At 42.5% G+C, this 17386-nt stretch overlaps 1 protein-coding gene across 1 annotated transcript in view; it reads left to right on the forward strand.

Annotated features, from left to right (window-relative positions):
• The first annotated feature begins 6448 nt into the window (after window positions 1-6448).
• The window catches only part of GPR158 (G protein-coupled receptor 158), a 316868-nt gene continuing 305930 nt past the window's right edge, over window positions 6449-17386 (forward strand). Inside the window, exon 1 of the mRNA XM_065872293.1 lies at window positions 6449-7350. Coding sequence (XP_065728365.1) covers window positions 6449-7350 — 902 coding nt within the window. The remainder of the gene's footprint in view (window positions 7351-17386) is intronic.

Raw genomic sequence — 17386 nt, forward strand, 5'->3', positions numbered from 1 at the left:
TATTTTCATCCCTTAATTTGACTTTCTCCTCTTTCCACATTAAATGGATGGAAAAGTGTTACCAAAAAGTCAGGGATTATAATGATGAAAAGCACATCTCAGAGCAGTGGTTCTCAAAGTGTGTTCCCTGGACCAGCAGTTTTAACATCACAGGGGAATTTGTTAGGAATGCAAATTCTCAGGCCTTATTCTAGACCTACCAAGTCAGCAGTTTTGGGGCTAAGGCTACTAATTTGTGCTTTGACAAAAGTTCTCCAGGTATATCTAGTGTGTATCAGCATTTGAGAACCACTGGTGTAGTGATTAAGGGTATGACATCTGGAGCCAGATAGCTGTAGTACTTAGGGCAATTCATTTGTTTGTTTGTTTCCCATCTGTAAAATGGTAGCTGTACCAAACTCACAGTGTGGTAATGAAGACTAAATGAGCTAAAGTGTGTAAAATCCTTAGAGCAATGCCTGGCCACTGTAAATGCTATATAAATGATTAGGTGATGATGATAATCTCTTTATAGGTGTTATTTTCATTTTTTCCCCCCACAGGGTACATTTCACAATTTACAGCACAGCTTTTTGTTTACCAGGAGAGCTTCTCCCCTATTATCTTAGAGTTATTTTCCATGGCTCAAAGCAGCATTTCTCAGCATGTGCTCCATGGCTTATTTGCATCAAAACCACCTGTGGTGCTTATTAAAATGCAGATTCTTAACTTCCCCCCAGACCTAGAGCAGTGATCAGGATTCTCTAGTGACACTTCTTCACCCAGAAATTTCAAAACCACCACCCTTGGATAACAAAGACTATGATCTTCATTTTGCAAATGGGAACGTGAGGCACAGGGGGTAGCATAAGCTCAGGGAAATCCAGAATCTCAGTAAGACCAGGAATAAGAACTGGATTTCTGATTTTGTGTTATATTGACAGATTATGCTGCTTCTTTGTGGCTTTATTTGCTTTATCAAGAATTTGATTCGGGTTGTGCCAGTTTGTTTACTGAGACCTAGCATTATTTAACCGAAAAATAACATTTACCTTATAAATCTAGAACTATCAAAAATGATGAGTTCCGAAAAATATACCTGGACCATTATCCATCACTCAGCTAAAATTGTTTCAGTTGTGGCTGTATCTAATACATCACTATTTTTTTTTTTTAAGTTAAGTATTCTTAAAAATTAATTAAATTTTTTTGGCTGCGCTGGGTCTTCGTTGCTGTGCCTGGGCTTTCTCTAGTTGCAGACAGTGGGGGCTACTCTTCGTTGCGGTGTGTGGGCTTCTCATTGCGGTGGCTTCTCTTGTTGCGGAGCATGGGCTCTAGGCGCACAGGCTTCAGTAGTTGTGCCTCGTGGGCTCTAGAGCGCAGGCTCAGTAGTTGTAGCACACGGGCTTAGTTGCTCCACAGCAGGTGGGATCTTCCTGGACCAGGGCTCGAACCCATGGGCCCTACGCTGGCAGGTGGATTCTTTTTTTTTTTTTGCGGTATGCGGGCCTCTCACTGTTGTGGCCTCTTCCGTTGCGGAGCACAGGCTCCGGACGCGCAGGCTCAGTGGCCATGGCTCACGGGCCTAGCCGCTCCGCGGCATGTGGGATCTTCCCAGACCGGGGCACGAACCTGTGTCCCCTGCATCGGCAGGTGGACTCTCAACCACTGTGCCACCAGGGAAGCCCTGGCAGGTGGATTCTTAACCACTGCACCACCAGGGAAGTCCCTAATACATCACTCTTATGTTAAAGATGAAGCAAAAGGGCTCAGAGAGGTTGAGGAAACTGTCAAAAGTCACATGACTAGACATCAGCAGTGTGGAAATTAGAGCTTGGTCTCCCAACTGCCAATCCAGTGTCCTTTCGCCATATCCCACTTTCCTAATCCTTGCTGATTTAAATGATTTAAAGGAGCACTTAAATTTTAGAAACAACTTTACGTATACTGCTCACATAAAATCTGGTCTCAGCAGTTTTTTTTAACCTCCTTTAATTTCTTTTACTTAAAGATATGCTAATATCACATCTTCCTTTTTACAGTAATGATAAATCAATAATATACTGACAACTAATAACTCAAAGCTCCACTGCATCACGCTTTTTCATCAGTGCAAATCTGACTGTTCTAAAGCAGTTAGATTGACTTTTCAGGCTGTGATGAAAACGCTTTGGGCCTTTTCACACAGGGCCTACAGGTCTTGTATACACTGATCTATTACAGTCAAGCTCCCACACAGTATTAATATGCATTTAGATAACTTAGCTCTTAACTTGAGGCTACACAGGGATATTCATCTCCTCTACAAATCACGCTCATGTAATTGGTGGGACAGAGGTGCTATTCATGCCAGGATCACTTGATTATCCTATAAAATGATTTTCTTTTTGTCTCAATTGTTTGTATTTTTTATATCATATATGAACTTCATCTTAATGCAGTCATCTTTTTCCATTTCTCTTTCCTGCTAAGTTTCTTTTCATCTTACCCGTAGCTAGTTCACTACTACTTACTACCTAGTTAACTACTCCTCATTTTTACATCTTAGCTCAACTGTTACCTCCTCATAGAAGTCTTCCTTTTCTTTCTCTCTCTCTATAAGAATCTCCCTGCCCCCATACCATGCACTCTTTGTAACTTTACAGCGTTTATTTCTTCATGGCACTGATCACAATATGTAATTTTAAAATTTATTTGTTTGCTTTTTTATTGTTTCTCTCTATATACACTTGACTGTGAGGTCCATGTGTCCATCATGCAGGTGTTTGCCCGAGTACTAAGCATGATGCCTGATACACAGCAGAGGCTAAGTCAACATTTGTTGAATGAATATGTCTGTGAGTTGCTGTGGAATTTTGTAGTCTGCTTAGAGGGGTATGAGTATGTGTTATATCTTGGTCCCCTATGATAACTTCTTTTGGATGATCTCCTTCAGTGACAGACACTAACATAGACGTAGGGTTGTCTATCTACTCAGTTAGTTTCCTTGACTCCAGATCTATTAAATGGACAGGCCTCCTAGACCATTTGGACCATGGTACCTTATCGTGAGTAAACCTAGGTTTTCTAGATCATTCTAGACCACGATGTACTATCTTCCAGAGCTTGTATTCTATGGTAGCCTCTGGTCACAGGTGGTTATTGAGCACTTGAAATGTAGCTAGTATGAAGTTCCATATGCTGTGAGTGTAAAATACACATTGGATTCTGAGGATTTAGTATAAAAATGTAGAATATCTCATTAATAACTGTCATACTGTTTACTTATTGAATAACATTTTGGGTCTATTGGGCTAAATAAGATATATTATTACATTTAATTTCACTTTACTCTTAAAATGTGCTACTGGAACATTTGAGATTATATATGTGGATCACATTTGTGACTCACATTATATTTCTATTGGGCAGTGTTGTTCTAGACCTAACTAGTTCACCTCTGTTGTTTGGCAGTGTAGACTGAAGGTGATCCCCTGAAGGGAATGCTCAAATTGCAAGAGCCTCTCATAGCCTGCTCCATTCTTGTTAGCTGTGCACTAGGGGAAGAACTGGCACTCCAGGAGAGTGGCTCGGGTGTCATTTCAGTACTCCCTCAGTGTCAAATCACGAGGCCCACATACAGTTTGCATCCCGAGACACAGAAACTTTAAATATATTGTTAGTGTCCATATATCTTGCTTAAAATAATGATAGGACCAGAACCCAGATCTTTCAATTATGCTAAGTCATTGAATTACTTATAGAAGGACTGACTAATAAAGTTATATCTTCCTTTTAAAATGCAATACTAGAGGGGCTTCCCTGGTGGCGCAGTGGTTGAGAGTCCGCCTGCCGATGCAGGGGACACAAGTTCGAGCCCTGGTCTGGGAAGATCCCACATGCCACGGAGCAACTACGCCCGTGCGCCACAGCTACTGAGCCCATGTACCACAACTACTGAAGCCACCGCAATGAGAAGACCGTGCACTGCAAGGAAGAGTAGACCCCACTCGCCACGCTGCTCGCCGCGTGCAACAACAAAGACCCAACACAGCCAAAAATAAATAAATAAATTAAAAAAAAAATGCAATACTAGAAAATTTTAAAGGATTGTTAATTAGTTATACAGGTTTTCTTTAAAAAAATCAATTAATGATGAAATTACACTAGTCTTTAGACAACTAAATAGAAAATCATATTGTATACTCTGATAAATTAAACAAACAGAAACTCCTATTATTGCCACGTGTGCTATAGTAGAGGATTAAACTGGGATGACCTTGATTTGGCAAAAGCGTATACACTGCAAAGCAAAATTTAAATAAGTCAGATATGAACATGAACTCTACTTGTAAAGAAACACAAATCTAATAACCATTCTTTGCAAAGCTATAAAAACTCCCTTGGAAACCATACACTGCAGTTTGGAAAACTGGTTGCTATGTCTTATTCCAAAAGCCCTCACCACTGACACATCAGGCAGACTTCTCTTCTTAGGTAAGGAGATGGATTTCTAAATAATTAGCTTCATCATAATTATCTTATGCTTCATTCATTAGTTTAGCAAATATTTAGTGGGAACCAACTATGTGCCAGGCATCTGTGTGTTCTAGGTGCTCAAGATACTACAGTGACCAATGCAGACAAACGTTTGCTCTTTGGAGCTTAAATTTTTGTGCTTAGGTATTTTCTCAACAGGAAGAATAAAATGAAATGATAAAGCAAATCTAAGCAGTGCTACCTTAGAATGCCACAGGTAACTTTTTTTTTTTTTTTAAGTTGGGAATCGAAGTGAATTTGAGACTTTCTATCCTGTGTCTTTCTTGGGGAATTTGAAAGTGGAGGTGCATATGGAAGGTGGAGGTGCATGAAACCATACCTATCCAAAGTACTAATTAGTATTTTCAGAATGAAAATGTCAGAAGACCCTATTAAAGCTTCAAATAAAACCATTAGACTGTGTTAAGGGATTTTCCAATCATTCTGGGGGGTCTTGGCATACTTATTCAGTTCTTCTTTCTTCTGCTGGGACATCCCAACCTATAGTTAACCAGATGTCTTAGTTCTCACATCCATTAATTCTAGGAACTCCCAGTCAGAATGGCTTCCCTTCCCGCTCAACAGACTCATTCTCATTCTCTCACAGTCCGAGTCCTGCCCCGGCACATATTCTCTCCCTTCCACATATTCACTTGCTTACACTTCCACAGGTTCCCCTTCATCCCTTTCAAGCAGAGAGGCTCCTTTAATATGGCATTTTCCCCTTAAAGTTCAGCCGGTAGATGTCTCCATTACTCCCTTAGAGCTAAGACCTCGGCAAGTAGGGTTTAATCATTTCTTTAACCGACAACAAGGAAGAAGATTTGATAATTTGCCCAAAATGAGCAGATGCTCGGGAGGACACGTCTCCATCCTACGTCCCTTCCCTCCGATTTAAGCCACAAATGAAAACTACTTTCTCCCTCTTTACCAGGCAAAAGGAAAGGCTGATTTAACTAAGCATGCAAGATGCCAACACCCTCCTCCTCGGTACATCCAAGTTTCCTTCGCTCTGAGCCACCACGAGTCTGCTTCTCCCTTCACTCCGCCCACCCCAGCTCTCACCCCCTCAGGTTCCCGAGTCATCAGGGAACGCGAGCCGGTGAAAGGACTCAGCGAAGCTGCATTCCGCGCCACCACCTCCTCCTGCGCCTCGGGTTCAGCACTGGACAGCTCCCGCACCAGCCCAACAAACGGCAGTCGGCTGATTGACAGAGGAGCCGGCCAAACAGGGCACAAGACGACTTGAAGCCGCCCTACAAGGGTTTGGTTGCGGCCAAGCCGCCTCTTTAACCCGGCTTTCCTCCCGAGAGCAGGGAGAGGCAGGAGTGTGGTTTGTGGCCAAACTTAAAGACTCCAATTAACCAGCTGCCTAGCCCTCGTGGCTCCGGAAAGACAAACGCCTTAATAGAAACCCTAGCTGCTACGCTCGCGGTGCGGGTCTGGGCGCGCGCGCTCCGCGCCTCGGGGCGAAGCGGACGAGGAGGAGCCTGAGCCGGGAGGCGGGAACGACCTGCCACGGGCGAGACGATGGAGCAGTGTCTTTGGCGGCCGCGGCGGCGGCGGCAGCAGCAGCAGCAGCTCCTGAACACACCTCAATGAGAGCGGCGGTGGAAGCTGCTAAGCAGAAAGACGTAAGCAGGCCAACTGTAGCTGCCGGCGGCGAGAGGGGATGTAAGCTGCCGGGCTCCAGGCTGCGAGGTGCGCAATCCCGAGCAGACCCATGGTGGAGCAGGAGCAGCCGGCGTTGCCACAGGTGATCTGATCTCCTACGACGGTAGCTCAGTCAGCCGCGCGTATTTCAGAACATCCCTAGTTTAAAGTCCTTTTGGACTCGGTGCCAGCTGAAAAGGGGGGAAGACTCCTAGTAAAAGTCTTAGTGCTGATAGATTGACGACCAAAATTTAAACAGTGACTCCCTCCGTTACCTCCTCTCCTTGCTGCGAGGCAGATGGGAGCCATGGCTAACCCCTTACTCTGCTGCCTCCTGCTCGTTCACCTGGGATTGGGAGCTGCCGGCGCCAGCCGCGACCCTCCAAGTCGGACGGATTCCTCTCGAGAGAAGACCCTGAGGGCGAAGCAGCACGCCCAGCAGCCGGCTCGAGCCTCTGCCTCGGACCCCTCGGCTCCCTGGAGCCGCTCCACCGACGGCACCATCTTGGCGCAGAAAATCGCCGAGGAGGTGCCCATGGACGTGGCCTCTTACCTCTACACCGGGGACTCCCACCAGCTGAAGCGAGCCAACTGCTCCAGCCGCTACGAGTTGGCGGGCCTGCCGGGGAAGTCGCCTGCCCTAGCCAGCTCCCATTCCTCCTTGCACGGGGCGCTGGACACGCTGACACACGCCACCAACTTCCTCAACATGATGCTGCAGAGCAATAAGTCGCGGGAGCAGAACTCGCAGGACGACCTGGAGTGGTACCGGGCACTGGTGCGGAGCCTCCTGGAGGGTGAGCCCAGCATCTCCCGCGCGGCCATCACCTTCAGCACCGAGTCGCTGTCCGCCCCAGCCCCGCAGGTCTTCCTCCAGGCCACGCGCGAGGAGAGTCGCATCCTGCTCCAGGACCTGTCCTCCTCAGCACACCACCTGGCCAACGCCACGCTGGAGACCGAGTGGTTCCACGGCCTCCGGCGCAAGTGGAGGACTCACTTGCACCGCCGCGGCTCCAATCAGGGGCCCCGGGGCTTGGGCCACAGCTGGCGGCGCAGGGACGGTCTTAGCGGGGACAAGAGCCACGTCAAGTGGTCTCCGCCTTATCTGGAGTGCGAGAACGGCAGTTACAAGCCCGGGTGGTTGGTCACTCTCTCCGCTGCTTTCTACGGGTTGCAGCCTAACCTGGTCCCGGAATTCAGGTAGGGAGGGAAAAAAGATAAAAGCAAAGCCTTCCTTCCGGGTTCATGGGTAGGTGCGCGTGTGGGGAAGGAACACTGTGGCTGTGACATTTAGGCCTCCCACCTTCAAAGCAGAGACCCAGGCTGAGGGACATCCCACGCAGGCGCAAGTGCTTAGGGACAAGAAGTGCCCCGCATTTGTCAGCTTCAGACACTCAGCAAAAGCTTTTCTCTCAAATCAGTTCCCCTGCAAGGGGCAAGGGACGGGAGCTCTTGGTAGAGCTGAGAGATGCCCTATGTTTCTCTCTAACTCTCGGGAGAGCAGGGAGGGGAGTTCCCGGTCAGGGGTGATGCACTGCACCCTGGCAAGCTCAGGGCATGCCAGCCAGGCACAGAGTGGCGTGCCAACTCACAAGAGTAGGAAAGGGAGTGGGAAGAAAAGAGTTCGTTATTCCCGCTACTTCGGGATAGCCTCTACCTACTTCCTCCTACGTGTGTAGTTTGAGGCGCCAGTCTGTTGTTAGTCAGTTACCAGAGCGCCTAATGAAAACGCTGCAATCCCCTGGGCAGTTCTGTCCCTTCAGCAGTTAGTCAGTCCCAGCAGCACAGCTGTCTCTAGGATCCATACTTTGCAGTTTGACAGGTGCGCTCCTTCTACTTGTCTCCCTCCTTCCCTCAACCCATCTCCCATTCCTTGGTCCCCTCTTTCTCCTGTTTTCTGTGTTAGGCACACCTAAGGGTTCTCTGGCCCTTCACATACACACACTTTATAAATGAACCTGGTTGAGTTATCCTAGGGAGGGAGGGATCAGTTCTCACTGAATTCACTCAGGGAGCTCAGAGAAAATTTAGTAATAGTTCTGTATTTCCTGCCTCAAGGTATAGCATTTGTGGGAAGATGAGAATTTGCAGATTAGCAGGTGGTAACTTGTGCCCTGGGACGTGCCTGATTTTTGGGGTGAGGGACTTTTAGAAGTAGCCCTGTTGAGTGAACATGAGGAACAGAAAGGAAAGAGTGGAAACTCCAAAGAAGGCCTGGGAGAAGGCCACAGATTGACTGGTATCCTCCCCAATTCCCAGTGGGAAGAAGGTCTTGGGGGTTGAGGTTGCTTCTGTACTTTTTGGGAAACTGGGCAAAAGTGAGAAACCTGTGTGTGTTTTAATACCCTTTTGGTACAACAAGGACAGGATGATGACCTGGTGAAAGTTACCAGGGGGAGTACTGGGTGGGCAAATGGGAGGAGTCAGAAAGCTTATTTGTCTTGGCACTGTTATTTACTGCTGAATGACCTCAAGAAAGTTGCTTAATCTCTCTGGGCCTCAACAACTTACCTATCAAGTAAGGGAGTTGAACTAGATGGTCTCTAGGGAGCCATCCAGTTATAAAATTCTGTGGCTTTTAATGCTGGCAACGCTTGAGAAGGTATAAATGAAAAGTAACCTCCTTTCTCTAATTCTGTATGACCATATTAAATGTTTTTTTTGTGTGTCTATCTCTTTAAAGGATCTTGTCTTAACCCAGCGTAACTCTTTCCTACTTTAAGGATAATCTTACTTCCTTCTGATTTCTGTAGGATCCTATTAGTAAAAGCTGAGCCCAGCTTTGAGTCTTTGTTATATTATTTGCTCAGAAAAGATCTGCAGATGCCATTCACTGCTAGAAAATTGCCTTTGGCCTTCGCATAAGCCTTTTCAGGGAGTCCCAGGGCCCAGGACTGAAAGATCAGTTGATCAATCGATCGATTGATCTATCCATTCATCCAGCTTACTAACGTATATTGATACTTTACGTTAGGCTCTGCGCTAACTGCTTTGCATGTATTATCTTGATTAATCCTCACAACAAACCTGAGTTAGGTTTTATTAGTTTCCCCGTTTTACAGAAAAGGAACCTGAAGCACAGAGAGATTAGGCTTCTTTCCTAAGATCACGCAGCAGTTCAGCAGCAGAGTTGGGATTTGAGCTCGATTCACACTTTTAACCACTATGCGAAACTCTGTCTCATGAAGGTGTCCTGGGAGTGTCGCACGTATTGCAGCTGCTGCATAAAAATATATGTATTTTCAAGGGTCAGATGTGAGACTGGGGATGAGAACCATTCATTTTCAGAAGTATTTCTCATAAGGCTCAGAAACCATAGGTCACCTACATGAACTCAGGCCTTCCGCAGGCCAAGATAAAAGGCTGAGACACCAGGGGTCATGTTGTGTAGGCTCACACGACCCTATCTAATTTTTGGACTATGTTCAGAAAATAGATTGTTTTCTCCGGCTGAGTCTCTTTAAGTGTCTTCCTAGTCATCGATGGTGTTCTTTAGCCAAGGCACGAAGCCAGGCCATTTAGTGTGTGGCTCTCTACAGAATCTGGCTTCTCCTAGCAGCACGCATGAAGAGCAGAATAAGTGCTCTCCTGTGAGTACTTTTGCCCCATGTCCCATGCTCCTCAAGTACTGTATTGAGGATTCGCACAGATGTTAATTATAGGAACTGGAAGAAATATTAGATCAGATGGTTCTTCCTGTTTCATAAAGAAACAGATAAGAAAGGTGAAGTGACTTGTCCAAGAATCACATATCGAGCTTTTAACAACAGCAGAAATAGGATCCAGGCCTTCTGCCTCTGGTTCACACTATGCCATATATATATATAAATTCCAACGGGCCTTTTCTGTCTCTTCATACTCATAAAAGGCAAATGTTTTTGATGTTGTTGATGTTTTATCACCTAAGATGTGTATTCTAAACTTTTATAACGTAAGTGAATAATACTGTACAGGTGTGGTAACAGGTAAACCCCAAATGAATTTCTGAGAAACCATGACTAGGCTCTAATCATGATTTTAAATCTATTTTGAGAGTGTTATTTGCAAAAAGCCTTATCTGTAATAAAAAAAATTTGCTAATGATTTCCTCATGGAAGAGAAGAGGAGGATAAACTTTGTAGTTAAGATTTTCATTTAACTTCAGTTACTATTTCAGCTAATATTTCCCCAGGTCTTACTTACAAGGTTCAAGATTTAAATTATATTTTATTTTTAGAGAATTCAAATCTGAAATATGAAATTCAGAAGTAATGTGGAAAACATGGTCAACTACCTTCTTATATTAATGCTTATCACTGTAAAACATCTCTCAGAATAAATTTTATTCCCTTCTGCTTCAGAATGACACAGGTTTCTTAAATTTTAAGGCCTAGTATAAGAATCACATGTGAAGAGAAGTTTATTGCTCTTCCCCCCCCACCAAAATGGCATTAGTGCTTTACCAAAATGGCTCCTGAGTCTTGTTATAGACCTATAGTATAAACACTTAAGTTCTCATCATCTATCCCAGCAAAAAAAAAAAAAGAGAGACTAACAATTTAAGGTATACTCTAAATTATTTTTATTTATCATCTTAGGTTTGTGATGTCCTTGCAGAGTTTTCTTCAAAGTGAAGTCCTTTGCTTTTGTATACTAATTTTTCTGTGTGGAACTTAAAGTACTATGGAGTTTGAGCCCATTCTAATGAAATCATAGACATATTCCTGGTGGTGGTTGGAACTGTTTAGTGCCTAGGATGAATATAAGGTACCTAAGTGTTTGTTGAATTTAAATTAAGGTAAAGGAACCTTTGGGAATTCTTACTTGATGAGCCGTAAGGGATTTTGGAATTCATTTGGTTTCTTTCCTCTTCTCATTGTACAGTGGAGGAAAGTAAGACCCAGAGGGCTAAAGGAATTTGCTAGAGTGGCACAGCTCTTTTGTGGTGGGTTAGAATTAATGGGAACCAATATATATTGAGCATCTACTATGTGTCAGATGTTTTATAAATATCCCACTGCATGTAGTTCTTAGTATTCTCAGGTAGTTACAACTTCAGGAAAGTTGAGCAACTTGCCCAGGGCAACACAGCTAGTAAATTAGGGAGCGTGAATTAAATTTAGATCTATCTAGCTATGAGGCTTGTATTGTCTTTCTGCTACCCTATGCTGCTATCTCTTAATTACCAATTTTGTTTTCACCTTGTTATTAAAAATGTAACATGGTATTGGCTTGAAATAATTAATATATTTGGCCAAATAAGTGACAGACACTTGTTTTTTTGGCCAATCATATAATCAAGTATGTTGTATAGAGAGAAGAGTATTAGACTTGAGTCAGAACTTTGCCCTAAGTCCCAGTTTTGTCTCTGACTGGCTGTATTACCTGTCTGAAAATCAGTTTCTGCACAATTAAAACGTGGAAAGAGACTTGGCGATATCCATATACCTTTATAACTCTTTGTTCTATGAGTTCTTAAGCGACCTATCCAACGGGCAACAAGGAGGCTTTGGAAACAGGACTGATACACATAAATGCAGTACCTTGTGGAAATGATATTGATGGGGGAGGAACGTGCAGAAGAAGACACCAAATGAATGTCAGATGTGCATTTTTCCACAATAGTGTGGAAACGCCTTTTTAGAAACTTACATAAGTAACACTGGTGTCACTGAGTCACTGACTCCTGAGGGGTTACTTCTCTCTCCTTCACAAACATGTGCCCACACACCTCCATCAGAGATTCTGGTATAGATCTCTGCAGATGGCAATTTACATAGTATTAGAGAAATGACCATCTTGCTCTAGGCCAAACGTACCCTGTCTCTCTTGTGGGTACTGGTAGTGGTGAAGAGGTTACCTACAGGAACACGACAGAGCTGTCTACCTGGGTAATGGATCAGAGTTTTTAGATGGACTTCTGCTATTGAGGCTTTTGAGTCTCAATTATTTCATCTTTAAGCTGTGAATAGTAAAGTGTATCTTTGGGATTTTGTAAAGACTAAATGAAGAACTGTCATCACACAGGAAGTTCAGTAAATATTTTGTGTCACAGCGTCTGTCTTCCTAAATACTGAACACTTTTAGTTGTATTAAAGTCACATGATTTATAGTAATTTATAATTTATATAATGACTTAGTTTCATTCCTATTATTGCGAAGGCTTGTAATTACAGTGGATCATGGGGGAAATACTGGCCTTGGAGACAGGAGACATTGACCCCAGCCTGGACCACATCCTTGACTATGGTGTTCCCATGGGCAGCAGTTGCCTTTCTAATCCTGTTTCCTCATCTGCAAATTAAAGGGGGCTGGACTAGGTGACCTGTTGGGTTCCTTATAATCTAAAAGTCTATGATTATGTACATAATTACATGTGTCACTTTAACTTGTGAAGTTTCGAAGGTTATGCTGAAACCAGTTAATGTATCCTCACTTAAATGCAGATCATGTTCATATATGTTCAGTGTTTAACTTTATCATGGTCATTTACTCATAGGCTATTTAGAGAAAGCCCTCTTGGTGTACACTGAATTAAGTATATATACTAAGGGAAATGAGAACTCCATTTCAAAATAAGAATAAGCATGATCTGAGTTTCTAGATCTTGAAAGATCACCTGAAATTTACTTAAAGTCAACAAGAAGCTGTTTCACAGATTTCTAAACCAAGGGCCTCAGTACACTTGTGTAATTTCCCCCAAGGTAATCAATGTTTAGGCATCCTGAAGCTCCTACTTACTGTTTAAAAACAACCTGTCTCTGACTTAACTCTGTAGTTGGTGTTAATACTTCAAAGGAGGCTATTTAGTGTGCTGTAGCAGTGGTACAGCATTATCTTGCCACCTTCTAGAACATGCATTCGGAAGCTGAAATGGGATTTCAAGACTGCTAAATAAATGACAGGAGTTTAGGCCTCCCCTCTGGGGAGAGAACTCATGCCTCACAAGACTGATTTTATGGCCTCAATTGCTGGATAAGTCAAATTTTACTTTCAACTTCATAAAAGCAGCAGTTTGTTGTTCACTGTTCAGGGTTTTAAGGCTACCTTTTTCCAAGATGCACCGCGTTTTATGATTATATTGTAATATACTGGGATGCCAAGAAGTATGCTGTTGGTGTTATTTGTACTTGGTTGGTACAGAAGCATTAGGGCCTCGTTTGTTTTCTCTATTCAGCTCTGGATTGATGTTCACAGGGTTACTTAAACAGAATTACTGAAACAGTACATTGGAATTTTGATAACTTTGGCAGCTTGATGGCCACTATGTGCAAACAGGCAGTTCAGCGCTCTTGGGGCTATGTTTCGGACACTTTGCAGACAACAGCATCATTAGGCTCTTGCCCAGCACAGCTATGGCACATACGTACATTGGCTTGTTTTGCTGGTCTTTTAGTATTATTCGTTTCTCAAGTTTTAGCAAGAAACCTTTTCTGGTGTAATTTCTACTTTGGCTGGGCATTTACTCATCTAACAAGTCTTTCTTCCTAAAACTTGACCTATGAAAAGATTTAGGTGGATAGGCTGTTCTATAAAATACTTCTTCAGTTTAGGAAAAAATTAATGCTCTTGGCTAAAAGTCTTTCTCAGGTACCCACCCCCCCCAGCCCCATTTTCTACAATACCAAACTTAGTGTAGGAACCATGACTGACTTTCTCTTTTACACCAAAGGATATTATAGTGCCTCAAAGCAATCACAGGAGTCACCTAGTTTTATTACCTTCATTATAGGTAGAATTTATAGAAAACAGAGATTAGCTTAAATGTGATCTGACCCCAAGATCATTTTCTCCAAAACACAGTTTCCTTCCTTTTTATTAAAGAAGGCAGTCTCTTTCTCTTTTATAGTTAACTGATACTTATAATTAATTGAAATCCAGTTAATTTTTATTCATTATAATATCTCTTGTAACTTTCCCCCATTTAGAATAAGACGAAACAGGATTAAAAAAAAATCCTGTCCAGTTAGCAAAGTACCCAGTGCACTTATAACCTAAAAGGGAGCTTAGAATTACATAAGATGTTGGTTTACTTTCTTAACCTGGTTTTTTCACCACTTATGTGTTTTCCAACGTGTATGCCTTATTACATTATCGTGGAAGGATTTTTATAGAATAACAAGACACATGGCTTTTATCTCAGAAAGAGGAAAAGGTATTGTAGTACAAAATAATGTATTTTATCAATTCTAAGATGTACCTTTTCCACATTTTGATGTCTCTCAAACTGAGATGTGTCTTAATGATTGGGGGCATGTCATTTCCAATTGGCATACACTTTTCTTTTAGTGGTACAGAATGTAATAGCATATCTTACAATTAATGGCATTTTATATTTGATGAACTGTAATATTAGAAAATGGGAAATTAAATTCCATGGTCTCTCCAACTATAAAGTTCTACTATCATCTATAAGCTATCAATATGCAGCAAAATATGCCTATATGGAAACAAAAAACCTAGACCTTACTGCTGTATATCAGATTGCTATTTGTCTTCATAATAATTTTTAAAACAAGACAAGCTATACTAAAACATGTAACCACACTGTCTTTTTAATATATGTGGAAATACACAAAACATCGGGCCAGAAGTTGCAGAAACTTATTTTCAGAATAGGTGAGGTAAGGATTATCAAAATCTTTCCTACACCATCTGGCAAAGAGTTTCACTCACACTGTGGGGAGATGGATAGGACAGTGAGAATACAAGACCACTTATAAACTAAAAATAGAGGGACTAGATCTGTCTTTCCTTTCTAAAGTGCTTAGAGGTTTCAGGGTGGAAATAAAAGCTTTGTGGTGTAGCCATGTAACTAGTTTTGGTTAAAGAGATTTAAATGGAATTGTGGAGGTATGTGTTTTTTCTCGTTCTTTTCTAGTCAGTTGCCGGGAATGGAATGAAGAGTTTGGCTGTCCCCTTATTTGATGCCTTAGACCATTGTGTAGAGCAGGGTGTCTCAACCTCAGAACTATCGACATTTGGGGCCAGATAACCCTTTTCTGTGGGGGCTTTTTCGCTGTAAGATGTTTAGCAGCACCCCTGACTCTACCCACAGGATGCCAGTAGCAACCTCCCTGCCCAGTGTGACAATCAAAAATGTCTACAGGGGCTTCCCTGGTGGCGCAGTGGTTGAGAGTCCGCCTGCCGATGCAGGGGACGCGGGTTCGTGCCCCGGTCCGGGAAGATCCCACATGCCGCGGAGCGGCTGGGCCCGTGAGCCATGGCCGCTGAGCCTGCACGTCCGGAGCCTGTGCTCCGCGACGGGAGAAGCCACAGCAGTGAGAGGCCCGCGTACCACAAAAAAAAAAAAAAAAAAAAAATGTCTACAAACATTGCCAAGTATCACCTAAGGGGTAAAAATGTCTCTGGTTGAAAGCAGCTGGTGTAGAGGGAACACATATAAAAATGCTATTCTGTGGCTATCCTATTTCAAGAGTTCTGTATGTATCTATGTGTGTGTGTGTGTATGTGTGTGTGTGTGTGTGTGAGAGTGAGTGTGTGTGTGTGTATGTGAGTTTGTCAGATCATATTTCTATTTGTTTGTCTGGAACATAAGATCACTGCATATATAGAATCTAACATGAATGAGAACTGGAAACTTTTGATGAATCGATGGAATATTAATTCACATTTAGATGTCATTAAGGCTCAAAAAGAACATCTGGCCAAATTATTTCCAGAACTTGTTGCTAAGCATGGATTTGCTACTTATATAGCTAAATGTCTCATTTTTAAGATTTCCCATTAAAGGATGCATTTGGAAAAGAAAATGTGTGTGTGTGTGTGTGTGTGTGTGTGTGTGTGTGTGTGAACCTCTGTGGGGACAAAGAGAGGAGAGAGGGAGAAAGTAGGGGGTAGAGAGGAGTGTGGACAGGGAACAAATGGAGATGAATGAAACGAAAAAGTTAGTAGTCTATGATGCTGTGGAATAGTGTTTTACTTTTTCATGAAGCTCTGTTTACCACTGAGCACTTTCATAGTTCTGATGAAACTGAATTATTCTTTTCTAGCAAGTAGTGAGGAATCAAGTTCCTGAAGATTTAATCATTATAAAGATAGGTTGGCTGTGCTTGCATTTCAGAACTTTATCTCAGGAAGTCAAAGCTATAAACAGGCTGATGCAGAGCTTATCCCATTAAAGGAATATTAATACCTTACAATATATATTCTTAAAATGCTCTGGTTTTTTTAATGATTTTTTTTTTTTTGGCTGCGCCGCATGGCTTGCAGGATCTTAGTTCCCCGATCAGGGATCCAACCCAGGCCCCCTACAGTGGAAGCTTGGACCCTAACAGCTGGACCACCAGGGAATTCCCTAAAATGCTCTGTTTGCCACTTTACCTTTATTGATTCAACTAGAAGCTGTTCATAATTTGAACATATTATAAATGAAATTTCCTAGAAGAAATAATTTAAATGACATATTATATAGACATTATTTAAGGCTTTAACATGTTTAAAGACAGTTTTTAACATTACTATGTTTAGAATCCTGTCAGAAGAAACCTTAAAAAATAACAATGGCTACGTGATGGAAAAGAATGTTTAGGCTTTACAAATTACCATAGCACAAACTGATGCATGCCTACTTCCTCCTGTGCCATCCATAAACATGTAGTACATGTGAGCTTCAGGGGCAAGAAACGAGGAGCGAGCTGCTGTATACTGTGTTGATTATAGAGAAATGAGAGATGATGTTGTGAATGTTAAGAGATGAGACCAAAGCTCATGAAGAGAAAGATGAAGATTACTATTTATCTGGATAAGGCACACTTCAGAAAGCTGTTTCAGGTACTAACTTAATAATTAGATTTGTGGAAAGGCCCTCATATTACAGCCCTCTGAAAGTTATTTAGAAATCTATTTGTCTTTCCACTTTTTTGAGAAAGAAGCAAATAACAACTGGGGCATTCTTGAAAGAAACAATGTTCTAGTAAACATCCTGGGAAAGCTCCTTTTTGAAGAATTAGAATTTTAGAAGTAAAAAGGATTTTAGAGATCATGTAATCCAACTTATTTTTACTTTTGCACATGAGGAAATTGATACCCAGGGAAGTGGTGACCATCACTTGCACTGGCTATGGCTGCAGTGAACTTGTAGTTTAATAACAGGCACAGATAAAAAGACCCTGAGTCATCAAGTAAACGTTAATTTACGGTCATTATTCACTGATTACAAACTTAGCTGGGTATCAGGATCACCTGAAAAGCCTGATAGTACATTCCCAGGCCCTTTCAGACCCTGTGAAGAAGA

The sequence above is a fragment of the Phocoena phocoena genome, chromosome 2, assembly GCF_963924675.1.
Source record: "Phocoena phocoena chromosome 2, mPhoPho1.1, whole genome shotgun sequence".
Lineage (NCBI taxonomy): Eukaryota > Metazoa > Chordata > Mammalia > Artiodactyla > Phocoenidae > Phocoena > Phocoena phocoena.